The 27,611-nt window shown below is 38.4% G+C and overlaps 1 protein-coding gene across 5 annotated transcripts in view; it reads right to left on the bottom strand.

Annotated features, from left to right (window-relative positions):
* MRE11 (MRE11 homolog, double strand break repair nuclease) overlaps nucleotides 1-27,611 on the bottom strand; it is a 73,897-nt gene that overhangs the window by 38,312 nt on the left and 7,974 nt on the right. For 4 of the 5 annotated variants that reach the window (XM_027563990.1, XM_027563995.1, XM_027563992.1 and 1 more), the window contains 10 exons: nucleotides 27,149-27,309; nucleotides 22,708-22,795; nucleotides 21,243-21,384; nucleotides 18,038-18,046; nucleotides 17,208-17,322; nucleotides 11,840-12,025; nucleotides 10,975-11,146; nucleotides 8,237-8,317; nucleotides 4,513-4,639; nucleotides 1,213-1,313 (listed from right to left, as the gene is read on the bottom strand). In XM_027563990.1, coding sequence (XP_027419791.1) covers nucleotides 1,213-1,313; nucleotides 4,513-4,639; nucleotides 8,237-8,317; nucleotides 10,975-11,146; nucleotides 11,840-12,025; nucleotides 17,208-17,322; nucleotides 18,038-18,046; nucleotides 21,243-21,384; nucleotides 22,708-22,795; nucleotides 27,149-27,309 — 1,182 coding nt within the window. The remainder of the gene's footprint in view (nucleotides 1-1,212; nucleotides 1,314-4,512; nucleotides 4,640-8,236; nucleotides 8,318-10,974; nucleotides 11,147-11,839; nucleotides 12,026-17,207; nucleotides 17,323-18,037; nucleotides 18,047-21,242; nucleotides 21,385-22,707; nucleotides 22,796-27,148; nucleotides 27,310-27,611) is intronic. The other variant, XM_027563994.1, reaches the window with a different exon arrangement.

Genomic DNA, 27,611 nt, shown 5'->3' with positions numbered 1-27,611 from the left:
GCTGCCATTTCCCTCTCCAGGGCAGAATAGTGGCCCCCTTAAAGATGTCCACATCCTAACCTCTGTGACCCATGAATATGTTACATGGCAAAGGAGAATTAAGATTACAACTGGAATTAAGATTGCTAATCAGCTGGATCGGAGAAGGCGATGGCACCCCACTCCAGTACTCTTGCCTGGAAAATCCCATGGACAGAGGAGCCTGGTAGGCTGCAGTCCATGGGGTTGTGAAGAGTTGGACACGACTGAGCAACTTCACTTTCACTTTTCACTCTCATGCATTGGAGAAGGAAATGGCAACCCACTCCAGTGTTCTTGCCTGGAGAATCCCAGGGACGGGGGAGCCTAGTGGGCTGCCATCTATGGGGTCGCAGAGTTGGACACAAGTCGGACACAACTAAAGCAACTTAGCAGCAATCAGCTGGATACAAAATGGAGATGAGCAGGGACTAGCCGGGTGGGCTCAGTATAATAACAAGCATCCTTCATAGCAGAAGTGAGGCACAGAAGGGAGTCAGAGAGATGTATCTGAGGAAAGACAGCAAGGCAGATACAATGTTGCTTGCTTTGAAGATGGAAGAAGGGGCCTTGAGCCAAGTAAGGTAGGAACAGCCAGAAGCTGGAGAAGTTGAGAAAATGAATTCTACTCTACAGCTTATAAAAGGGAACACAGCCCTGCTAATACCTCAATTTTAGTCCAGGGAGAAGAGTGAATTTCTGACCTAAAAGATTGTTAAAATAATAAATTTGCATTATTCTAAACCACTAGGTTTACATTGTTTTAAACCACTAAATTTATTTCGGCAGCAACAGGAAGATAACATAACCAGAGGATCTCAAAATGGCATATACTCATGATGATAAGAGTAGCATCACCATCCTGTGGCTATATAATAAAGCAATTCTGAAATTACATCCTGATGCAAGAAAATTAAATCCCAGATTCAAACTTATGTAGCAGAGGTAAAAAGAAAGGATAACAACAATAATACACAATAATTGTGGTGTTAATAACTAACATTAATTAAGCAGTTATTTTTCTTGATATATAATAACTATAAATGAGTGTAACTGATTATCACCCTACTTACTTCATGAAAACATTCTGAGGATTCATTTTGTTTAAATTGTCAATTATACATATCCTAAATTGAAATCTGTTATTATAAGATCACCACTAATTCAAATGGAGAACTGTAATTAAGAAATTACCTTCTCCGCAGTTTGAAAATACTGTTTTACAAGGTCTTCAACCCTTAGTGTTGTTCCTTCTGAGGGTTTTGAGATGAACTTGCCAAAGTTGATCTCTTCTCCTAGAAAAAAGACATCCATGAAGAGAAAAAATAACAGTTTCTATTTCAATGTTGGGGCCTTCCTGGTGGCTCAGTGGTAAGGAATCCACCTGCCACTGCAGGAGACGTTGGTCCAATCTCTGGGTCAGGAAGATCCCCTGGAGAATGAAATGGCAACCCACTCCCTATTTTTGCCTGGAAAATCCCACGGACAGACTGTAATCTGTGGCGGACTACAGTCCATAGACACGACTAACCGCACACAGACACCTTAATATTAAAGTACCCAAATTCACTGCACATTCCTGTCAGTGGAGGAGGTATGCCCAAACTTTATCAACTGTCAGCTTGCTCAACGTAATAAATTTTGAGACAAAAATATGGCATTTTTGCTAGTTTCAAGAGTCTTTCCCCCCAAGTCTCTACTTCTTTTCCTGATCTCCAAGTGACATGTCTCTTGGCTCCATCTTCAAGGGTGGTCCACAGATCTCTGGGAGTTCCCCATACTGCTTCAGGGGGCTCAATAGTAATACTAAGACATTATTAACCTTTTCCACAGTATTGCCACTTACACTGATGATACAAAAGCAGCACTGGGTAAAACTGCCAGTGCCTTGGGATGAGTGAAGGCAGTGGTTCTGAGCTCTACTAATAGTCATCACCTTGTATTCACAGTTCAAAACAAGACAAAGCAAACAGCCAGTTTCACTAAAGAATATCCTTGATGAAACAGCAAAAATTATTAATTAAATCTGAGCCCATAGTACATATATGTTTAATATTCTGAGAGACAAATAGGAAGCGTGTGTAGTAAAGCAGATTTACTGCATTCTTACGCAGGATGGTTGTCTCAAAAAAAAGTAGGTACAGAATAAAAAGAGTACTGGGTAAGAAGTCAAAAAGCATAATGTCTGGTAATATGCTCTGTTCATAACTTTTGTCAGGGAAAATGAATATTAACTGTCCAGCAGGTGTGCAACATGGTGTGGAAAATACAATAATAAAATGATAGGAGACAGCCCATAATAGCTAATGATTACAATAAAAGGTGGTAAGTGCTACAACAGAGCTGAGAATAAAAATATGACACACCAAGAAGAAATGAACTATTTCTTCCCCAAGAAGACTCAAAATAATGTGCAGATAGCAAACACTACTATCATTTGACTCAAGACTTGCAGAATGAGTAAGACTCACTAAGCAAAAAAAGAGAAAGACAAAATATCTTAGGCAGAGGGAAAAGCTTATGCTATGGTTTACAGGATAAAGAGGCACAAAGTTCAGCATGCCTCTTGCAAAGCAGTGAGGACAAGTAAATAGAAATCCTTTTTGAATTTCAAGATGGGAGAATTAATGCTGCTGCTGCTAAGTCGCTTCAGTCGTGTCCGACTCTGTGCGACCCCATAGACGGCAGCCCACCAGGCTTGCCCATCCCTGGGATTCTCTAGGCAAGAACACTGGAGTGGGTTGCCATTTCCTTCTCCAATGCATGAAAGTGAAAAGTGAAAGTGCGACCCCATGGACTGCAGCCTACCAGGCTCCTCCGTCCATGGGATTTTCCAGGCAAGAGTACTGGAGTGGGGTGCCATCGCCTTCTCCGGGGAGAATTAATATTATTTCATAAATATGATTACTACATTTCACTACGCCAGACACTATGTTAAGACCATTTACATACATTATATCTTCTAATCCTCACAACAGTACTCTGAGGCAGGTACAGTTATTATCCTAATTTTGATGACAAGAAAACTAAAGATCAGAGAGATTAAGCGATTTGCATGATTTCACACAAGTGGTTGAAGTAGCAGAGCTGGCCAAAACAACAAACAATTTCATGCTTTCAAAATGATACATGAAAGGGTCATTGTTTCCATTAAGCAATTAATGTTTAAGCAAAAAAGGGATCATCAGAACAAGACTCACTATGGATGAAACAAATAAAATAAGGAACCAGTTCTAAATTCCATATTCTCACAAATGCTATACCAATAAAACTCCAAGGAATTGATAAGGATGAATGATTAAAGTAAATCATCATCAATAACTAGGTAAAATTAATAGCATAAAAACCTTTCTCTGATATGGATTGTTTTCCCCTAAAACAGTATTCTATGAGCTCCATTTAAATATCCAAATGACTATTTCAGGCTGAATTAACAGTACACACTATTTTGATCACAACTTAACTATGAAAATAGAAGCTCATTAAATCAGGGTTAATAAAAACCAATGTGGTATATATGTAAACAAGGGACATATTAATTCTGACTCAATAGTTCTAAGGAGAAGAGCCATTGTATTTAAAAAAGGTCAATATTTCTTATGAAGAAGCACTATTTCAGTCAGGTTACCTGTTTTTGATAAATGCTAAAATAAAGGCAATTAGTTTTCACAAAACTTAATTAGCCCTTAAGTATATATCTTTTTAATATTCTGGGACATCTCTTAAGTCCGGAATCTTAAATCATATATGCCGTGAAGTTGAAATATTTAGCTGTAAAATTTAAGAGTATATTCTCTAAACATTAAGAATATATAGTAATAATAGATATGTAAACACTAAATATATAAAGTATGTGTTGTTAATCAGCAGCATGTTTAAAAAAAAACTATTAAAGCTATCATTTCTTCACTGATACCCGCAGGTTTATAAGCGATTGCTATCTAATTTTTGCCTGCATGCGTGAGTGTTTAGTCACTAAGTCGTGTCTGACTCTTTGTGAGTCCACTGACTCCTCTGCCAGGCTCCTCTGTCCATGGGATTTTCCAGGCAAGAATACTGTAGTGGGTTACCATTTCCTTCTCCAGGGAATCTTCCTGAACCTGGGATCAAATTTACCACAGGTGGCTCAGTGGTAAAGAATCTGCCTGCCAATGCAGAAGACATGGGTTTGATCTCTGATCCGCGAAGATCCCACATGCCTTAGAGTAACTAAGTTTGTGCACCACAACTATTGAGCCTGTGTTCTAGAGCCCGGGACTGCAACTACTGAGCCCACTTGCCAAAACTACTGAAATGCAAGTGCCCTAGGGCCCCGAGCTCCACAACAGAGAAGGCACAGCAATGAGAAGTTCCCATACCCCAACTACAGAGTTGTCCCCGCTTGCCAAAACTAGAGGAAAAACTGCAAAGAAACAAAGACCTTGCATAGCCAAAAAAATACCTTAAAAAGAAAGGTGCTAAAAATATCTTTAAAAAAACAGATAACCAGCTTACCCGTGTTTTCCTTTTGTTCTCTGTGCCTGAAAAAGTGGATAACATCTTTTGGATTAGCTACCCGATCCACAAATTTCTGGCTAAAGCGAAGAACACTGAATGGTTCAAAGCCTCCACTATAGTCCACCTGGAAATACAGAACAAGTTACAAAGGCTAGCAAACAACAGAGCAACAATTTCAGTATTTATGGGTAAGACTTTTAAGTTAGTACTGTATGTTAATATTCTACAATTCATTTTAAAGATCATGATGATGTTACACAATTTATTCTATGAAAAAATAAAGCTTCAAAGGTTTATGCTTCTGCAAAACATTGTTTGATGGAATCAAGGTACAGCAAGAATTCCCACAATGTCAGAATCACTGTATCTCCCCATGGTAAAAACACTCTAGGAACCAGGAATATCATCTGAAAAGGATGTGATATTTCTAAACAAGTTTTCTTAAACTTTTAAAACAGAGATCCAAATAGAATGCTGGCTGGCACTAGATGTATTTATTAATTGGTTTATCACGTAAGGATAAGCTTTCACACCAGACAATAATAAACACTGGGAAAATTCATGGAGGAAAAGAAGCAAGTCTGTGAGCTTTGAGAAATGATCACCTTCAAAACACGTGACAGTCATCTCTTGGTATTTCAGGGGGATTGATTCCAGGACCCCTGGCTGGGAACACCAAAGTCTGCAGATGCTGAAGTCCCTTGTATAAAGTGGCACAGTTCAATCAGCCCTCCGTATCTGCAGATACGAAACTGCAGGTACAAGAGGGCTCATGATTTCTATTTAGAACTAACAATGATTCTCAAGGCAGGCTTTTTCTAAAGACATCTCTTATGGCACCAAGCCCCTTACAAAGAAAAACAGATATAATCATTTTCCTAAATCAGCTGTTCTCAAAGGATGCTCTGGGAACAAGCTTTGTACCACATCACCAGCCTCTCCAGACTACACCTAACCTCTACCCCACTTACACTCTCTGTCACACTTAGCACTAGCTAAGATTCTGTTCACATATTTGCTATTTGTTTATTTTATCTCTTCTCACACCTCCACCTCCTGTAAGCCTTGTCTATTTTATCTTCACTGCCCACCCCACACTCTCACATGCAGAAAAGAAGGCACTCAATAACTCAGTAAACATCTGTTCATTGAATTAGTGAATCAATGAAGGTCATCTAGCCAATATTTTGGAATACTACCTACAGGAAGATATTTCTTCTTTTTATCATTAATGAATTAGTAATGTGTTTGGGAAAAGGAACGCCTATTTCCAATTTAAGTCTGATTAGTTTTAACAGTATCAGGCAGACATAGATGAGAAACATGGTGCTTCTGCCCTGATAAAGAGATCTGTGTGGTTCTCTTAAAGCAGCTAAGTTTCTATTACCCAGACAAACCATCTCTACAGCTGCCACGTTCTAAACCAGAAAATGCCAAATGCTCAAGCTAGGGGGTCTCCCCAAAACACATTTTTAACAACTGAACTCCAGTCTAGTTTTATTTGTAATTTTCTGCTTCTAAATGTTACAAAATTATTCACTAAGCAAACTTTACTGAAGTGTCCACAATGTCTAAGTACTCTGCCAAGGGCCAGATATAACATAAATAAAACAGCATCCTGGTTGGAAAAAAACTAAGAAGCTGGCTAGGAAGACAAACCATGTAAAGAAGCAGCTGCAAGCAGAACCTGAACAGTGCTGTAAGAAGTATGTACAGAGGAGATTGAGGACACAAAGGAAGAGACTGCTAAGAGAGCATCCGGGCTCAGCTACAGCAATGACAATGAGATGGAGAGAATTCACTCAGATCTAGAAAGCACATACCCAGGGACAAGAGACCCAGTGGCTCAAGGTCACATAGCTAGTGACAGAGCTGGAATCAAACCAGACAGTCTGACTCTAGACTGTCTTCTTTACCTTCATCCTGTATGGCCCAGGGCTTCTCAAATTTTCATGTGCATATAAATTTTGGGGGGATCCTGTTAAAATGCAATTCAGTGGGTTTAATATGGAGCCTGAGATTCTGTATTTTTAAGATTTTCCCAGGTGATGCCAGTGCTGCTGCAGTTTGAGGGCCATATCCCTTGGGCACAAGGCTTTAGAAGGACTCTTGGACTCCAACAAGGATGTCTCAGGGGTAGGTCAAAATTTGGGAGCCATCATTCTATAGGTGATCATATGCCTAGACTGGACACAGGACTAACTAAAATATAGGAAGGGACAAAGAAAACTTGTAGAAGAGAATGCCGAAGAGTGACTCACTAAGATGAAAAAAATCTACTGGATTTGACAGTTGAAGGTTGCATTTTTCACCTGAGATGGTGGTGTCACAGCCTTGATTATAGTGGACTGAGGAAGAGACTGTTATATGAGCAATAAAGACAATGTATTATTTTGGGGGGAAGAAAATCAGAAAAGGTAGGAGCTAGAAGAGAAAGGCACAGGGGTGGCAAAAAAAAAGAAGTCTTGTTATTTGTGAATATCATGATGCAAAAGATAAGCAGGTTTAGAGGCACAGGAAACACTTCAATTTCTTAGAATTTTCTAACTCTGAAATGTCAGTTCTTGCCACGTATTTATCAAGCACTTGCAATTGCCAGGGACTGTTCTGGGATCTTTGGCTACATTAGTTAACAAGATTCACAAAGTTCCATGCTTCCGTAGAGCAGATAGTTTGGTAGCTGAGGACAAATAATAACCAAAATAAATAAACAAATAAATTGGATGTTGTAGTTCAGGTGGATGTGTTGTGGGGAAAAAAAGAAGACACAGAGAAGGGTAAGTGAAATCAGTAGTGCTGGAGAGAGGACCTGGGGGTTACAGTCTTAATCAGGCTGGGGTCCACTGAGGTGACTACTTGGGTGACGTGAGCAGACCTGGAGGAAGTGAGCGGGTCTGATATGTCCGAGGCACTGAAACAAGTCCGAGTGCCTGGAAGGAGGGGAGAGCGGGGAGCCGCAAGCGATGAAGTCCGAGAGCTCGGCCAACCTAGTCAACACAACACTATTTAGAAATGAGGGAAGCAAGAAAACAAAAACATCAAACCTATCAGAATAAACTAAAATGGATAGCCAACAAGGACCTGCTATATATATAGCACATGGAACTTTACCAGTGTTATGTGGCAGCCTGGATGGGAGGGGGATTTGGGGGAGAACATATATATGTATGGCTGAGTCCTTTCACTGTTCACTTGAAAGTGTCACAACATTTTTAATCAGCTATACCCCAATATAGGAGAAGGCAACGGCAACCCACTCCAGTACCCTTGCCTGGAAAATCCCATGGACAGAGGAGCCTGGTAGGCTGCAGTCCTTGGGGTCGCTAAGAGTCGGACATGACTGAGCGACTTCACTTTCACTTTTCACTTTCATGCATTGGAGAAGAAAATGGCAACCCACTCCAGTATTCTTGCCTAGAGAATCCCAGGGACAGAGGAGCCTGGTGGGCTGCTGTCTATGGGGTCGCACAGAGTCTGACACGACTGAAGCGACTTAGCAGCAGCATAACCCAATATAAAATAAAAAGTTTATAGAAAGGAATGAAACTATGATTAAATCAAATACTGGCTGCTTTATTATTTTCTTCACCAATGATGATAGCTCTTTTTACTATACGTACTCTCTTTGCTATTTTACCAAAAAAAAAAAAAAATTCATGTAAACTGTACAAAACTCTCCTTTGAAAATCAATAAAGCTTAATTCATCTAAACAGGACTTACTCGCAGTCGTATAAGAGGCTTCTCTGGCTGTTGAGAATTTCCCAGACGTTCCCGTTCTGCATTTTCAAGCATTTCTTCAACCTCAAAATAAAGATATTGTCATGACTAGGGGGAAGAGGTATTTCTGGCTGGCATCTAGTGGTAGAGGTCAGAGAGGACTTGTAAAAATCCCACTGTGCACAGAACAAGCTCCCACAACAAAGCATTTCCCAGTCTAAACTGTCAGCTGTGCCAAGGCTGAGAGACCCTGAGCTCCCTGAGTAGGCTGGGACAATCCACTCACTCATGCTCCATCTCCCTCGCCTGAGAGATCGGGTTCAGGGACGAGTACATGACCTCAGTCCAGGGAAACTCAATGTTTAAGGGGTTTATCTGGAACCACTGGGAAAAAAATGATTCTTTTAGCTGTAAAGGCAATGTACGTCTGTGGGCCACTGCATGACAGACTTCCTTACATACAGTGAAGCTTGAGATAAAAACCACAGGACTGGGTGGCACAGGACTAAACATGGAAACAGAGACAGAAGGACCTGCTATCTTAATCTAAGTTTCTGAATCTGGTCATCTTGAAACCAGCAAACCTAAACCTTTCAGTTATTTGAGTTACATGCTGCTAGTAAAGTTGACACATTGGGTGAGTTACTTTAAGGTTCAGCTCCAGTGGGCGTTTCCACAGTTTACTGGTTATCATGTTTGTCTCACTTTAAGGTTCAGCTCCTCCTTCTATAAAATGTGGATGGTAGACTCTACTGTTCTATAGCATTGCTAAGTGGATTAAATGCAAAATGCTGTCAACAGTGTCAGGAATATACAAGCAATGAAAGCATTATCATCATGCTTTTTGTGAGAATAAAATGCAAAGCAGAAGAGCATACACAGAGTTAAGAACTGAGTAAGTGTTAGCAATTAATGTTACATATGAATGACTTCTGTTCCAACAGCAAATCTGTAAGTCTAATTTGTTTGTAAGTCTAACAGTTATCCTAGGTACTCAACTAACACAATCGGCTACATAATCCTATTCTGTAATAGGTCTCCCAGGGGGTGCTAGTGGTAAAGATCACATCTGCCAATGCAGGAGACACAGAGATGCAAGTTTGATCCCTGGGTCAGGAAGATTCCCTGGAGGAGGGCATGGCAACCCACTCCAGTAATCTTGCCTGGAGAATCCCATGGACAGAGGAGCCTGGTGGGTTACAGTCCAAAGGGTTGCAAAGAGTCAGACACAACTGAAGCAATTTGGCACACATGCACAAACAGGTTTATAATACTTTTCATACAAATAATACATAAAAACAAACACAAAAAATAAAGAAAATATTTTTAATCTTAAATGTAGTACTTTGAAAAGTACAACAGTACCAGCTACATCACTGCTGCTTTTACGCTTCCTTCCAGACATTCTTCAGCTTGAAATAAAGATACTGTATTTTACTATACTCTATACAGTGGTTGTGGTGGTTTAGTCACTAAGTCATGTTGGACTCTTACGACCCCATGGACCATAGCCCACCATGCTCCTCTTGCCTGGGAGTCTCCAGGCAAGAATACTGGAGTGGCTTGCCATTTCCTTCTCCAGGGGACCTTCCCAACCCAGTGATCAAACCCATGTCTCCTGCACTGCAGGCAGACACTTTATTGCTGAGCCATCAGGGAAGCCCTCTGTACAGTGCAGTGCAGTACAGTACACCAGAGTACAGCCATTTGCAGAGGATGCATGCATGTGACAATGTACACCAGACATGTGAACTAATTTAAGTGATGGGACATGCAAACGCATGTCCGCATCTTTCAAAGTTTGCAACTTAAAGGTTCACGTGTAGGAGACTTACTGTATTAAGATGTCAAGTTCCATATTATCAAATGCATTCATCCAATTTCAAAGTGGCTCAAGAAATTCTACAGAGGTTTAGGGATGGTGATCTGTATGGGAGGAGGTATGGGACTTACACTGAAGTGACATGGTCCCTGTGCTGTGCTTAATCGCTCAATCATGTTTGACTCACTGCGACCCCAGGGACTGTAGCCCACCAGACGCCTCAGTCCATGGCATTCTCCAGGCAAGAATACTGGAGTGGGTTGCCATGCCCTCCCCCAGGGGATTTTCCCAACCCAGGGATTGAACCGAGGTCTGCTGCATTGTAAGCAGACTATTTACCATCTAAGCCACCAGGGAAACCCAACAATACTGGAGTGGGTAACCTATCCCTTCTCCAGGGGATCTTCCCGACCCAGGATTGAACGAGAATCTCCTGCATTGCAGGAGGATTCTTTACCAGCTGAGCAACCAGGGAAGCCCTAGCAGACATATTTCAAGATTTTATCTGGAGGCAGATTTCAGGGTGAAAGGATGTGTGAGGGAGATTACTAGGCTAAGGTTCTCCTCATCTACCATAGTATCCTGTGATTCCCCAAAGTTACTGCTTTCATTAATAAAATGAACAAATTATCAAATCAGGATAAAAAGAGAAAAGTGATTATACATACGTCTCTGAGAAGGAGGAAAGGATCTGGGAGGGGGGCTTAAAGTTTCCTCTATATGCAACATTCTTCCATCTCAAAGACTTAAAAAAAAAAACCTTACGCCTAAACTCATTTACTGAACAGTGGTTCCTTAAAGGTTTCATGAGAATATAGCAAATGTAATGTCTTCCCTCTAGTCTACTGAAGTATTTAATTCAATGTAAATAACCTCTCAACTAAAATAGATTTCATTGACCTTTATCTAGAAGAATTACCTTCTCCAAGCAGAAGTTCTGTATGACTTGTGTTACTTTAGGATTATCTGGGTTAAAAATGTCTGGATGATCAGCCAGAACAACATCTTCCATGAAAAACTGCCTCACTGTGCGGAGAGGAATTTTCTGCATATTCATCTTCCTTCCTTTAATACGCAGCAAACCAATGTGTCTGAAATGAGGAGGGAAATGAAAGCCTAGTCACGTTGTAAATTTCCTCAGGAAGATGTGCACATCAAAACGATCATATTTGTTAATGCCTACAAAATCCTTACAACCTCCCCTCCTTAAAAAATGTTTAGTAATTTGATCTGTTTTTTTTTTTTTTTTTAATATTTATTTATTTGGCTGTGGACTTTCTAGTTGTGGCACACAACGCTTAGTAGTTGTGGTGCCTGGGCTTAGTTGCTTTGTGGCATGTGGGATCTTAGTTCCCTGATCACGGATCGAACCTGTGTCTTGCACATTACAAGGCAGATTTTTAACCACTGGACCACCAAGACTTTTAGTAATTTGATCTTAATGTTATATCACAGGAAAAAATGTAAACATTCTTCTTCCCCAGAATAAAATCTACTCATCCATCAACTTTCCTATAGCATTCTACTTAAAATTTAATTAATAAAAAATGTTAGCCTTGAATTGGCCTAATGAACAGCAAAATCATTAATACCACTGGGGTCTTCTCCTGCTGAAAACAGCTTAAAATCTGGGAAAATAGTAACAGTATATGGAATGATGAGTCTTTATAAATAAATTTATCATATAAGTAACAGCACCATCAGTACTTTTGGCCTATGAGATGACCAGATTATTATAGCAAATATTTTTAAGAACTGATTTGGAAAATATAATCATTACTCACTTCTTTACAGCTTCTCCTGGGGAAAGAGAAGTGACCACTGAACTTCCAGGCTGTGACACGTAGAAGAGCTGTTGTTCATTTTTGGTTGGAGCTATTTTACACTCATGTTCATGGCCCCAGATAACAAGATCGATGAAGTCATCCAAAAACTGCTCTGGAATGAAGTTGGTACTTCCGTGTTTACTCCTATGCCAAGATTTTTAAAAACAAGTATTATAAATGTCCATAGATATAAAAAAAACTTCATAATAAGTCTTTCTCCAGTCACTAAAGATTTATTATCCCTTCTGTAAGCCAGAAAGTATTCAAGGGGTTGGGGATACAAAGATAGTATCTAATTCTTAATCTTAAAGGGTTTACAAGCTTGCAGGACACAGACAAGTAAAAGCCTCAAAAGAGAAAGCAGTCAATTCTACACAAAGGCAGGTCACAAAAGGTAGAGAGGAATAACTCTCCCTGTGGGAAAGCCAGAAAAGCATGAGCTCCAGAAAGAGTAAAAAACCTATAAACTGGTCTGAGTGTATACCAAACAGAAAACAGAAGATGACAGTGAATTTAACCTAAGCTTTAAAAAATAAAGTCAAATCTCTGAATATGTCCCATCACTTTTAACATGTTTCTTTTACTGATTAAAATAATGAGAATGTCAGTTTTATATAAGAGAGGAGAGTTTTCAATATTAAATATTGTATGAATGTGATTTCCAAACCCTTATTTTAAACCTAGATTAGCTGCTATTATTAAAAGATATTTGAAAACACAAAGAGAGGAAGATAAGAAAAAAATTTTCTACAATACTGATTTATATCACTGAGAATTTAAGTACAAGTGTTCAACTACTTCAACCAGCATTCACTTGAGGCAAGCCGACATTCATTCACTCAACAAACATTTACTGAGTGTCTATGTGTCAGGTTTCCCAGGTCTCTTCTAGATCCTGAAGACAGATATGAACAAAGTCCTTGCTCAAATGGGGAACTAGCAATAACACAACATGCTCATGCATATGCATACACACACACATATACATATATAAATCTTTGTTTTTTATATAAAGTTTTGTCAGATAGTGATAGGTGCTATAGAAAAATAAAGAAAAAATAAAGGGGAAAGTTACATGTAAAAGGGAGGCTACTATGCACAGGGTGGTCCAGAAAGGCCTCTCTAACAGGAGACAAGTAGCAGAGCATTAAGATGAGGGACCAGGAATGCCCGAGACCTAGGCAGAGGGAGGAAACTGATGGCAAAGGCGCTGACATGGGAATGTGTCCAGTGAGTTCAAGAGCAGCAAGGGGACCAGTGTAGCTGAACAGAACGATGCACGGAAGAGCAGGAAGTGAAAGAAGCTCATGTATCTAGGAATGTTTATGTAAAAACAAACTTTTATGTAAAAAATGTATAATGCTATCACAATGACTGAAGAGAGCAGAATAACTCAAATAAACATGAGGTATGTGTGCCTTCCTGGAGCACTGGAAAAGGGAGAATTACGCTCGTGGGTTGATTCTGACTTATGACATAGAAGCTGATTAGAACATCCTTGTGGAAATATTTTGCATGACAAAATCTGTTTAGGGTTTACCTTCTTTTGCTGCAAGAAAAAGAAAACTGATCAACATATAGAAACAAATAGGAAATAAAGTAAAATATAAAAGGCTCAAAAATTCTTGCTCAACATGAGAAAATCAGTTTTTCTTTTACAAGGCCCTGAAAACATACTTACCCTGAAAACAATAAGTATGTAACAATGCTGAAGGTGAAAAATGATCCTAACAGCATTATAATAAAAACCTATTATAACCACAATGAAGGGTAGGAGAAAAGGAACTGACCTAAGGAGCTTTAGAAAGTGGTGTTTTTTACTAGATATAGTAAGGCTATGGACTAAAATAATATATAAACACTGAATCCTGGCTGGTAAATTTTCTCAATTTTAAAATTATATGTGAATTAAGATTAAAAAATAAGTAAACATAAAGATGATACAATCCAGGTTTCTATTACAGAAAGAAGTCTCAAATAAGGGAGAAGACAAAAATGAACCCTGTAGGGATGGATTCGAATCAGTATGAACTTGCGCTAGGGTTTTTTTTTTTTTTTAAACACGTATATTTGTTGTTCAGTCGCTCAGTCGTGTCTGACTCTTTGCAACCCCATGGACTGCAGCACGCTAGGCTTCCCTGTCCTTCACCATATCCAGGAGCTTGCTCAAACACATATATACATACAGACATGTATGCATGAATTAGTAAATATACATATATTCCTTTAACTCTAGTCATGAGGGCTATGGAGACCTGCAGTAGCACTAAGCACACTTAGTGGCCGTATCTGGGTTTCTAAATACCACTCTCTGATGAAAGCAATTAGGGCTCCTTGGCGAAGTAGTTGATTCCTGGGCTTGAGAGAAAAATACAAGAGAAGCCTGGAGCATCTTGTAGGACTGGAAGGTTAATGACATAGCTCAAAAAACAAAAAGGAAGAGGGCTTGCTGAAAGAGCACAGAAGCCGATGTAAAAAAGCTCTCAACGGTCAGAGTTGAAACAAAGTAAGCAACAGCAAAAACTGATAATACTGGATTGTACCTCAAAGAATAAATATCTTGAGTCTATAATAAGATAAATAAATGAATGGAATGAATAAGTAAATAAATGAGAATGACAAATTTTCCTAACAGAAGACTTTCAGTCAATAACTACAGAAAGAATAAGGGAAATTTAAAAAGTTACAAACGACACCACAGCATTAATTACTGGAAACAAGTTGCACCTTCAGTTCAGTTCAGTCACTCAGTTGTGTCCGACTCTTTGCAACGCCATGAACCACAGCACACCAGGCCTCCCTGTCCATCACCAACTCCTGGAGTCCACCCAAATCCATGTCCATTGAGTCGGTGATGCCATCCAGCCAACTCATCCTCTGTCGTCCCCTTCTCCTCCTGCCCTCAATCTTTCCCAGCGTCAGGGTCTTTTCCAATGAGTCAGCTCTTCACATCAGGTAGCCAAAGTACTGGAGTTTCAGCTTCCACATCAGTCCTTCCAATGAACACCCAGGACTGATCTCCTTTAGGATGGACTGTTTGGATCTCCTTGCAGTCCAAGGGACTCTCAAGAGTCTTCTCCAACACCACAGTTCAAAAGCATCAATTCTTTGGCACTCAGCTTTCTTCACAGTCCAACTCTCACATCATACATGACCACTGGAAAAACCATAGCCTTGACTAGACAGACCTTGGTTGGCAAAGTAATGTCTCTGCTTTTGAATATGCTATCTAGGTTGGTCATAACTTTCCTTCCAAGGAGTGTCTTTTAATTTCATGGCTGCAATCACCATCTGCAGTGATTTTGGAGCCCAGAAAAATAAAGTCAGCCACTGTTTCCCCATCAAGATGCCCCAGTGGATGCTAAAGCCTGTGGGCCAAATTCTAAGGAGAAACAGGATATTCACATAGTCTCAATGTATTTTTCCCAAAATATTTATTATTATAAAGTAGAAGATGTGACCTTTCCAGTGGAGAAACCTGCTCTACACCACCTTAATCAAATGATCAAGATTATTAACATCACCTTTAACAGCAACCAGCCATACCAACATTATATTACCCATTCCCCTTACCAATGCTGCCACTCCACCTCTCATTCTGGTATGGAATGGCTTATGACCATTCCTTCTGACTTATTCCTACTTGGGGAAAGCAGAAAGTATAGCAGAACTGGGAAGCCCTCAGCAAAAGAAGGAACAAACTCCCTGTCTGTTACACGGAAACCAACATATCAAAACCCTGTCCTGTTCCTCCTTTGAAACTTACCATGTTTATTCAAGAATATACATAAGGCAAAATAACACTGCAGCCTAAAACCTTTCTTTCACTGAGTTGTGGTGATGGACAAGTACCAGAGTATTCTACAGTCAATAAGCATCTCTTCAATAAATAATACTATTTAATAATAAGAAGAAGAAATTATATAATCAGGCCCCATATCCCTTCAGATTCTTTTTCAATAACTTTTCAACTTTGTTCCTTATATATCATTTCACTGCCACCACTGTTACCATCTCACATTTTTTTACTATAATTATCACATAATAAATCGTGTTTCTTCAAATCTCTATTTCCTTTCAATCAACCTTACACCCTGCCACTAGATTAAACTTCTTAAAACTACCAACAAAAAGAAGCTTATCTACCTATATTTGATATTCTGGAAAAACACCTGTATATATGTACCAGGAGTAATGTATAAGAATATTCCTGTGCTCACTTCAGCAGCACATATACTTAAAAAAAAAAAAAAGAATGTTCCTAACAAAAAGATTTAAAAAAAAAAATCTGGAAATAACAAAACACTCATCAACAGGCGAAAAAGTTGAAATGTATATACATCAGTGAAAATGAGTTATGCTGTTAAGCAGCAAAATGAATTATAGTAACATAGGGCTTCCTTGGTGGCTTAGTGGTAAAGAATCCACCTGCAATGCAGGAGATCTGGGTTTGATCCCTGGGTTGGGAAGATTCCCTGGTGAAAGGAATGGCTACCCGTTCCAGTATTCTTGCCTGGAGAATCCCATGGACAGAGGAGCCTGGCAGGCTACAGTCCATGTGGTCGCAAGAGTCAGACACGACTAATGACTGACACTTTCACTTTGAAGTAACACAATGTTGAACAAAAATAAGCCAACTGCAAATAAAGCATGGTTCCAGTTATACCAAAACCAAATAAAGATGACTCATGAATAAGTGTGTAATTGAACAATAAAGAAAGCTATGGACAGATTAAATAAAAAGTGAAGATAGTGCTTCCCCTATAAAGTATGTGGGAAAAGATAGGGTCAGAAAAAGGCATGAGGTAATGTACTGCTCATGTTCTACTTCCTTCTGAATTTAGGAGCATTCATTTTACGGTTTTTGGTATACCTTATCCATATGCTAGAAATACTCATTTGTATTAATAAGTATGAATACATATTGAAAATGATTTCAAGATGCAGTCACACAAAGCCTATCTAAGTTTGCCTGATCCTGCATTGACAGCTTTCAAAGACTAAGGAGCCCTTTACTAAAATATGGGCTTCCCTGGTAGCTCAGACGGTAAAGCGTCTGCCTACAATGCGAGAGACCCAGGTTCAATCCCTGGGTCGGGAAGATCCCCTGGAGAAGAAAATGGCAACCTGCTGCAGTCCTCTTGCCTGGAAAATCCCATGGACTGAGGAGCCTGGTAGGCTACAGTCCATGGGGTCACAAAGAGTCAGACACGACTGAGCGACTTCACTTCATACTTCACTTTACTAAAATATAGGTAAGCTTAGAAACAGAGATTTGGGGAACCTCAACATTTGACTCAAGAATTTTCAGAGACAAAACTTTTACCTGTTCTGATGAATCACAAATAAGTTAAACCAAGAGTTCTCATCTTCTTTGGGTCTCAACATTGTTACTTTTTTGTTGACAAACATTCGATAGAGCCTTTCATCTGGAATAGATCCTGAAATAGACATTACATTATTTTAAAAGTTTTGCTTCTAAATTATGTGCTTCTCTGAGTATCTCGTTTTCCTATCAGAGATATTTTGAAATCTGATATCATTATTCACAAATGAAAACGTTCCAAGTTCATGCCTGACAGCTGCTGAGCAGTTGTTGTTTAGTTGCTCAGTCGTGTCGGACTCTTTGTGACCCCATGGACTATAGCCCGTCAGGCTCCATCTATTTGTGAGATTTCCCAGGCAAGTACTGGAGTGGGTTGCCATTTCCTTCTCCAGGGGGTCTTCCCGACCCAGGGATTGAACCTGAGTCTCCTACAAGTGTCCAGGATTGGCAGGGGGAATCTTCACTGCTGAGCCACCGGGGAAACCTGCTGAGCAGTTGCATTCAAAGAATGTTTTTCATGTCAAGCATACTACTACTACTACTACTACTACTAAGTCGCTTCAGTCGTGTCCGACTCTGTGTGACCCCACAGACGGCAGCCCATCAGGCTCCACCATCCTTGGGATTCTCCAGGCAAGAACCCTGGAGTGGGTTGCCATTCCCTCCTCCAATGCATGAAAGTGAAAAGTGAAAGTGAAGTCGCTCAGTCATGTCTGACTCTTAGCGACCCCACGGACTGCAGCCCACCAGGCTCCTCCGTCCATGGGATTTTCCAGGCAAGAGTACTGGAGTGGGGTGCCATTGCCTTCTCTGACGTCAAGCATACATACCTTCAAAACCTAGAAAATATAGAATAAAAATCTGTTTTCTATGCTCATAGTCTTATTAAAATTTTTAACAATATTGTTTTCTACTCTATTTTTTCTATGTGTACTCTTGATCTAACATATACATTGTAAAATACACAGGAAATGACAGTAGAAGGGGTGAGATTTTAAAATGTACTTAAAAATAATAGTTTTATGTATATTATGCTTTTAAATAAAAACAGTGTGCTTTTAAATAATTTAATGACTTTTCAATAACTCTTCCTAATTCCCCAAAGGATAGTATAGGTCAATGAAAATAAACATGCAAATTGTAATTTTAAATACTATAAAAGGAAAAAAAGTCAGGATGCTAAGAAGGCAATTATCAGTGGGAGGACAAGGTTACTACTTCATGGAGTGATTAAGGAAGAAAACCCAATGCTGCAGAAGTATAAGAGCTAGAAGAGGTCTAGCTTCTAGAGAGAACTCCTAGTGCTGCCAATGAAATGATGGTGGAATGTATGACTGGGATAAAAAAGGCAAGACATGAAAATCCAGGGCATTAGAAGGTTGATCTACTTAGCTGCAGAAACACTAAGAACACTGACAAAATTGGAAGGCAAGCAGGTAAGAAAACTGAGGTAATGGAAAGGGCAGTTTACTGGTTGGCAGTTAGCTTCAAGGGTACCTGAAAAGGAAGGACAGGTGGTGGCAGTGGAAAGCAAGGAGAGCAGGGACTTGGCCTCCAGCCCTTCCGCCCTAGAGCCTGTGAGAGGCCAGGAGAAAACTGCACAAGACACAGGAGCCTCGTGGGCCACTGTCACTGAGAGTGGCACAGCACAGGGAGCATTCAGGGACTGATGATATGAGTCTGCTAACTAAAAAGGGCTCTAGCATATGGCACCCCACTCCAGTATTCTTACCTGGAGGGTCCTGTGGACAGAGGAGCCTGGTGCGCTGCTGTCTATGGGGTCACACAGAGTCAGACACGACTAAAGTGACTTAGCTACAGCAGCATATACCGAGCTGGGGTGAGAGTAGATGCTGGAGGGTAGAGACTGAGTCCAGTTAAGGAAAATAGAACAGGATGAGATGAGAGACTGGGGATAAAAGGGATGATGGAAGCAGTTTGCCTCTGGCAGTGACTAAGGCATAATGGGGTTTGTCCTTGGTTTGAAAGTGTGAGGATCAATCATTTTCTTCAGATATGATCCCCAACGTTACAGTGATTAAAATATTGGTAGGTTTTTTTTTTTTTTTTTTTTTTAATGTATTTTACTTCTTGCTCTATCACTTGCAAAAATCAGACATAATATTTTGGTCTCATCTTCTGTATCTCTAAAATAGAGATTGCTATGATGCTTTTCTATTTGTTGGCAAAATTATGTAACTTGGGCAAAGACTCTACACTTCCTACAGAAAGTATTTAAATAAAACATCCATCTTAATTATTCTTTAAAAACATATACAAAGAGAAATGAGTACTAAGGCTTCTATTATACTAAAATCACTCAAAAAATAATGAAAACTATGTTGAGGTTAGTTACAGCATGAGTTTTTTCTTACTTTCCCTTGGGGTACTTTAAAACTGGTTTAACATGAAGTATAATTTTTATAATACTTAGGAAATGGCAACCCACTCCAGTGTTCTTGCCTGGAGAATTCCACGGATGCAAGAGCCTGGTGGGCTATAGTTCATGGAGTGGCAAAGAGTTGGGCACAATTTAGCGACTAAATGATATACATCAAAAACAACAAAACTATTGTATTCATATAACAAATATCAAACTGAACTTAACCAAATGAAGACACAAAAAATACACTGAATGCATGCTGAAAATGGTTTTACCAGTAGTCATGTATGGATGTAACAGCTGGACCATGAAGAAGGCTGAGCATAAAAGAATTGATGCTTTCAAACTGTGGTCCTGGATAAGACTCTTAAAAAGTCCTTTGGACTGCAAGGAGATCTAACCAGTACATTCTAAAGGAAATCAACCCTGAATATCAACTGGAACGACTGATGCTGAAGCTGAAACTCCAATACTTTGGCCAACTGAATCAAAGGGCCAACTCATTGGAAAAGACCCTGATGCTGGGAAACACTGAAGGCAAAAGAAAGGAGCAGCAGAGGATGAGATGGCTAGATAACATCACCTACTCAATGGACGTGAATCTGAGCAAACTCCAGGAGACAGTGAAGGACAAACTCAATGGGGTCTCAAAAGTCAGACACGACTTAGCCACTAACAAAAACAGTCTTCCATTCACATGTAATAAAGCCTAGCAAACAAGCTTTTACCTACTGGAAACTAAATAAATTACAGAAGTTGATAAAGCAAATTTTCTGAGCATTGTAGATGACAGTTCTAAACTAGCACTAATAAAAATATCATGTGAGCCACCAAAACGGGCCAAATATGTAAATTCTAATTTTCTAGTAGCCACATTAAAATAAGTAAAAGAAATTGGTAAAATTAATTTTAATATATTTCATTTAACCCAATATCTGAGTAAGATATTTTACATTTTTTTCTAAGTCTTTGAAATCTAATATGTATTTTATACTTATAACATGACTCAATTTAGATTAGCCACTTTTCTAGTGCCTGATATCCACATGATTACTGTATTGGACAGTGAAACTTTAAACCTTTCAAAGACTTCCAAAATATCAAAATGCAGTTGTTCTAAATTACTCTACAGTTCTATGTTCAGGATTCTTGTCTGAGCCTAAAAGAAAAAAAAGAAAGAAATAACAAACAATAGATACTAAGGGGAAAATCTTTTTTCATCGAAACTGCTATTAAAAACAAATCTCAAGAACTATTGAAATGAAATGAAATGAAATGTCAGTCGGTCCTTCATGTCTGACTCTTTAAAATCTGATGGACCATAGCCTGCCTGGCTCCTCTGTCCGTGGAATTCTCCAGGCAAGAATACTGGAGTGGGTAGCCATTCCCTTTTCCAGGGGATCTTCCTGACTCAGGGATCGAACCTGGGTCTCCTGCACTGCAGGCACATTCTTTACCATACTGGTGCTTATAAAATAATGAAAAATGTCCACCAAAACGTTGTAATATTTTTTAAAGTCACCCATAAGGAATAATTAGATTTGCCTCAATTCCTTCCAAACAGCAACAAAGTGAACTCCAGAATTTGATTTCCTAGTTGCTTAAACAAGTAAACATTTATCAACATAAATAGTAATATAAACCCATCTTACCTAAGCCATATAGAGCAATTTTTGTGCTTCCTTTCTGAAGCAAAACTGGACTAATGTCTATCTTCTCCACAGACATTGAACGTCCAAAGTGATTGACAAATCCAGCACAACTTAAAATATCCAGGGCACAGAGTGCATCTGCCTATGCAAAATATTTTCAAAGAATATTAATGTATATCTAAAAACTAATAATCTGCATATGTTATTACTTATTAAAAGTATATTCTGTATAGCAGTTATAAAAACCTAGACGAAGACAGTGCCTTGTCAAAACAAGATTACAATAGTAAAGTATGTGCTATCCTTTTCTCTATCACTGTGAGTAGAATCACATGTTAATACATGTTAAATACAAAGTTAATGTTTCATCAAAATTTATCATGTCTTGTTCACTGAAAAATAAAACCAGCTATGGAATCAGTTATTTGTCATATTAAGCAGACCTCTCAAGGGGTGAGGGAAAAAAAGACTAGCTAAATAGTGATTTATAATACATTAATGACCAGAAAAAATAAAATGGTATTTTTAGATTACTTTAGGATCCCTATTATTTGAAATCTTCCTCAATTTACAGTGGATTTAGGTACCAATAAATCCATAGTAAATTGAAAATACTGTAAGTCAAAAATGCAGTTAAAGTACCTCATCTACTGAAAATCATAGCTTAACCTAGCCTACTTTGAACATGCTCAGAACACTTACATGAGCCTACAGTTGGGAAAAAGTATAAATATTTTACAATAAAGTACTGAGTATCTTGTATAATCAATCTACTGTACATGAAGAACAGAATGACTGTATGGTACATACCCATACAGAATGGTTTTAAGTGTGGCAACTGTTTACCCTTGGGCTGGGGTGGCTGATTGGGAGCTGGGCCTTGCTGTCTTTACTCAGCATCACAAGAGAGTATCTTCCCACAAATCATTAGCCCAAAAATAGATCAAAACTCATAATTCAGGTTCAACTGAACGCATGTCAGTTTCACACCATTGTAAAGTTTAAAAATCTTAGGTCGAACCATCACAAGCTGAAGATGGTCTGTACTTCCTTATCAAACAAAATAAGATGATCTAATTTAGATTTAAAACTGTTCATGAAACAATTATTTCCTACAGTGAGATTTTTGAGATAAAAGCACCAGATAATCTGTAAAGCATTATACAAATGTTAGGTTATTCCCAACATTTATTTATTCCTAAATGTTATTCCTTCTACTGGTTATTTATTGCTAACTTTGGCACTCAAGAAATAAAAACATATCTCATACATCAATTATTATCTCAGATTTTTTAAAGTATCTAAAAAGCAGTATAAAAGCCTATATGAATGATAAAGAGTCAATTTGAATCTCTGAGTCAATCTGACTAAAAGTTGCTGGGAAGAAGTGGAAGAATGCTTCCCATAGACAAATTAAACAGAAAATTTCTAAAATTTCAACAAACTTTAAGAACACAATAATTACCCCTGTGGGATCATCATGATTGCCGTGAATACTAAACACCGGAACTGAAATGTTGAGATTGCCATCTTGGTAGTTCACCCATGGAAACCTTAAAAAAGAAAGAAAAAGTTTCTGTAAGAGACAAAAGCTCTTTCCTCCATTCTCCTCCTCCAAAAACTTAATACTGTTACAGGCAAACTGGATGATCTAACTCGGCAGATGACTTTGGAGTTTTAAAAAAAAATTCAATCATAGGCAATAATTCAAGTTTGAAAAGATCACAAAGTACTGCACTTGAAAACCTTACAGTATATGATGCTTGTGAATTGTATGAACGATTTGATTATCTGAATAGTAAGCTAATAGGCTTTCAAAATTTTGAAAGTCTTTGTGTAAGGTCTGTGTTTGTGTTGTAGAAGCGGGAGGGGAAAAATACACCTACTCTGGAATACAAGACCTTGATTAAAAATTCCAGCTCTATCACTCACTACTTGTATGACAAATTTTTCACACTACTGTCCCTAGTCACCAAGCTCCTCTTCTCAGAGGAAATGACACTAGTAATTTCTACTTTATCTGTGAAAAAATATCTTATACCTGTAAAGCAAATAAATACATCTTCCTTCTTCCACAAATGGCAGCACAATACAGACCTTTGGACCCTGCCTTTATCACTTAGCATACTTTGTAAATCATTTCATATCAGTATATAAAGAGCTTCCTTGTGGCTTTTTTTAGCCAGACACTGTATGGATTATTACAATGTGTTTAAGTAGATACCTACGAATGGACATTTAGGCCATTTCCAGTCTTTTGTTTCACAAATGGTTACAGTGAGTAATCCTGTACAAAGATGCCCTTGTGAGAGTATAGGAAATTATCTAGGAGGACACTGTCAGGTCAAAAAGCACACCTACATTTGTAAATTTGATTACTGCCAACTTCCCCCCATTGAGGTGGTTTAACTTACATATAATACAATGGCACAGCATGAGACCATTTCCCCTTACTCCACTAGTACAGTATATGATCAAACTTCTTCAATCTTATGCCAGTAGTTCTAAATCCTAGCTGCACAGCAAAATTCTCTAGGGATCTTTGAAGATCCGCCAATGTCTGAGACACAATCAGGGAGATTAACTGAGCTAGAGACTGGGCATCAGTACTTTTTAAGATTCTGAGGTAAAGATAATACACACCCAGGACTGAGAATTACTGATGTATATAAATCCTATAGGAGAAAAATATCTCAGTATACTTCATCTCATATCTTTCATATTCTTTTAGTATGTTTAAATGTCACTTTATTTCCTTTTCAGTGAATGATGTCCATATTCTTTACCTAACTTTTTTTTTTATTAACTCATGAATTTCTTTTAACTAACTTGAAAAAATTATTTATCTATTGGGAAAATTAGACATTAATTTGCCTTGAATTAAAAATGTTCTTCCTGGTTGAACCTGGACTTCCAACTTCCATGGGCAGCTCTTGCCATGCAGAAATTTACAAAGACAAAAACATCAATCTTTTATGGATTCTGGATTTGTGCAATACTTAGAAAAGTCTTTCCACATCCAGGTTTTTTAAAATGCTTAACAGTTTCCTCTAGTTCTTTTATTGAATAAGCTATATTTTCCTGGAGATATGTGATACCACCTTTATCAAATACTAAATTCCCACATTTACTGAGGCTATTTCTGGAACTTCTATACTTTCAATTATCTGCCTATCAATTCATGAGTTATACCACATTTTTTATTATTGTAGAGAAGGCAATGGCACCCCACTCCAGTACTCTTGCCTGGAAAATCCCTTGGACAGAGGAGCCTGGAAGGCTGCAGTCCATGGGGTCGCTGAAGCTTGGACATGACTGAGCAACTTCACTCTCACTTTTCACTTTCATGCATTGGAGAAGGAAATGGCATCCCACTCCAGTGTTCTTGCCTGGAGAATCCCAGGGACAGGGGAGCCTGGTGGGCTGCCATCTATGGGGTCACACAGAGTTGGACACGACTGAAGTGACTGAGCAGTAGCAGCAGCATTATAATATACTTTTTTCCAGCTATACTGTGATATAACTGAACATGCAACATTGTGTTACTTTAAGGTATACAAATACGTTGGTTTGATATATTCATATACTGCAAAATGATAACCACTGTAACTTACCTACCACTGTAAGCTTAACACACACTCCCTTCAACAGCTGCCAGCATGTCACACAGTTACCATCTCCTTTTTCTAGTGAGAACGTTTAAGATCTACTGTCTTAGAAACTTTACTAACTCATACTATGCTGTACATTAGATCCTAGGAATGTAATCATTTTTTAATCAAAATTATACTTTTTGACCAGCATCTTCACTTTCCCCCCAACACCCGGCCCTGGTAACCACCATTCCAGTCTCAATGAGTTCAGATTCCCTATACTGCGTAAGTGATATTACACATTATTTGTCTCTTTGTCTGACTTAGTTTACTTAGCATAAAGCCTTCAAGGTCCACGCATGTTGTCTCAGATGAAAGGATGTCTCTTCTCACAGTTGAGTAACATGTATGTATTACATATACACACACACATATATATTACATGTTTATCCATTCTTTCACTGATGGACATGTACACTGTTGCCACCACTGCCTCATCTTGGCTACTGTGAATAATGCTGCAGTGAACGTGGGAGTGCAGACTATCTCTTTAAGATACCGTTTTCATTCCTTCTGGATATATACCCAGAGGGAGAACTACTGGATCACACGGTGGTTCTGTCTTTGAGGGGGAACCGCCAGTGTTTTCCATGGGCTGCACAAACTGACATTCCGAATAGTGCGCAAGGGTTTTCTTCTCTCCACATTCTCCCCAATACTTGTTCTCCCTTGTCTTTTTGATGACAGACATCCTAACAAGTGTGAGGTGATATCTCATTGTGGTTTTCATACGCTTTTCCCCAATGATTAGTGATGCTGAGCACCTTTTCCTGTACCTGTTGTTTGTTCTATTTCCATGAAAGCTACCATTGGAATTTTGATAGGGATTGAACTGAGCTAAACACTACTTAGTAGTCCTCTTTTTCAGAGTTTCCCTATTTTTTTGTTGTTCTATTTTTCTACATGAACTAGTAAACGAACAGAAAATTATCCAAAATGTAGTACAAAGAAATAAAGTTATAGGGGATATTAAAAAGTGGGTAAGATATAATTTTCAGAAAGAGAACAGGAAAGAAGGTTTGAAAACATTTGCTACTGTTGTTTAGCTGATAAGTCATGTCCAACTCTCTTGCAACCTCATGTAATGTAGCCCACCAGGCTTCTTTGTCATGGGACTTCTCAGGTAAGAATACTGGAGTGGGATGAAAGAAATCAAAGAGGACACAAATAGATGGAAAAATATACCATGTTCATGGATTGCAAGAATCAATATAGTGAAAATGAGTATACTATCCAAAGCACTCTATAGATTCAGTGCAATCCCTATCAAGATACCAATGGTATTTTTCACAGAACTAGAACAAATAATTTCATAATTTGTACGGAAATACAAAAAAACCTCAAATAGCCAAAGCAATCTTGAGAAAGAAGAATGGAACTGGAGGAATCAACCTGCCTGACTTCAGGCTCTACTACAAAGCTGCAGTCATCAAGACAGTATGGTACTGGCACAAAGACAGAAATATAGATCACTGGAACAAAATAGAAAGCCCAGAGATAAATCCACACACCTATGGACACCTTATCTTTGACAAAGGAGACAAGAATATACAATGTAGAAAAGACAATCTCTTTACAAGTGATTTGAATGTTTAAAACAAGGACATACGTTAAAAATTGTAAGAATCTTTCAAAATCCAATTCTGCTGCTGTGTCGCTTCAGTCATGTCCGACTCTGTGTGACCAAATAGACAGCAGCCCACCAGGCTCCACCATCCTTAGGATTCTCCAGGCAAGAATACTGGAGTGGGTTGCCATTTCCTTCTCCAATGCATGAAAGTGAAAAGTGAAAGTGAAGTCGCTCAGACTTGTTACATATTTGACTATGAACATCAAAATTAAGTATTTCTGTCAACAAAAGGTCCTGTGAACAGTCCAAAGACAATCCACTGACTGGGAAAAAAATATATATGCGTAACAAAGGCTTGATATCTAGAATATATAAATAGCTCCTGCAAATTCAACATGAAAAGCAAAAAAAAAAAAAAAATCCAAATTTTTTAATAGACAAAGGATATGAACAGAGATTCCAAAAGTACAATAAAAATCTAAGAAGTTACTCAATCTATTAATTAGGGAAATACAAATTAATACAATAATGTACAGAAAATTTAAAGAACTACAACTGCCAAGGAAATAGCTTATAATGAAGAGAAGATGACTAATTGTTTATGTGTTCACGCATCTTACATAGGAAATGTTATATATCATAGACACAAGGAAACATTCATTGAAGCATTTAAATATACTTACTTACTAAAACCAAAGTTAACTGACTGGTCGCTGAGAATTTCAAACTGTACAGGACGATCCCCCATACAATATTTTCTTAATAACTCGAGGCAGGTATGTAATGTTTTTCTTGAGGGTTTATTTTCATGAAAAAGATCACCACCTAACAAAATAAAATCCACCTAATCAAAAGAAAATAGTGTGAAAATTAGTGTGTTTTATAGGTAAAATTTTTAAAACTATAGACCAAAGAGAGAAAAAAATTTTATAGAAGATACCACTATGTGTGGAGATTTAAAGTTTCATATTTTGTTCATTTAAAGGCCCTTCCAATCTGGTTACTAATCTGATTCCCACTTAGGTTCCCAGCCCACCTTCAAAAAGCCATCTTTAAATTACTATACCAAGTCTCTAACTCATGCTACCAGAAGTGATTTCTTTTTTTAAAGTTATCCAAATCAAACATAAACTTTGCACTTTAATA

This window comes from Bos indicus x Bos taurus, chromosome 15 (genome assembly GCF_003369695.1).
Source record: "Bos indicus x Bos taurus breed Angus x Brahman F1 hybrid chromosome 15, Bos_hybrid_MaternalHap_v2.0, whole genome shotgun sequence".
Taxonomy (NCBI): domain Eukaryota; kingdom Metazoa; phylum Chordata; class Mammalia; order Artiodactyla; family Bovidae; genus Bos; species Bos indicus x Bos taurus.
Note: the sequence above shows the minus strand (reverse complement) of the source record. Positions and strands in the feature narration are given on the sequence as shown.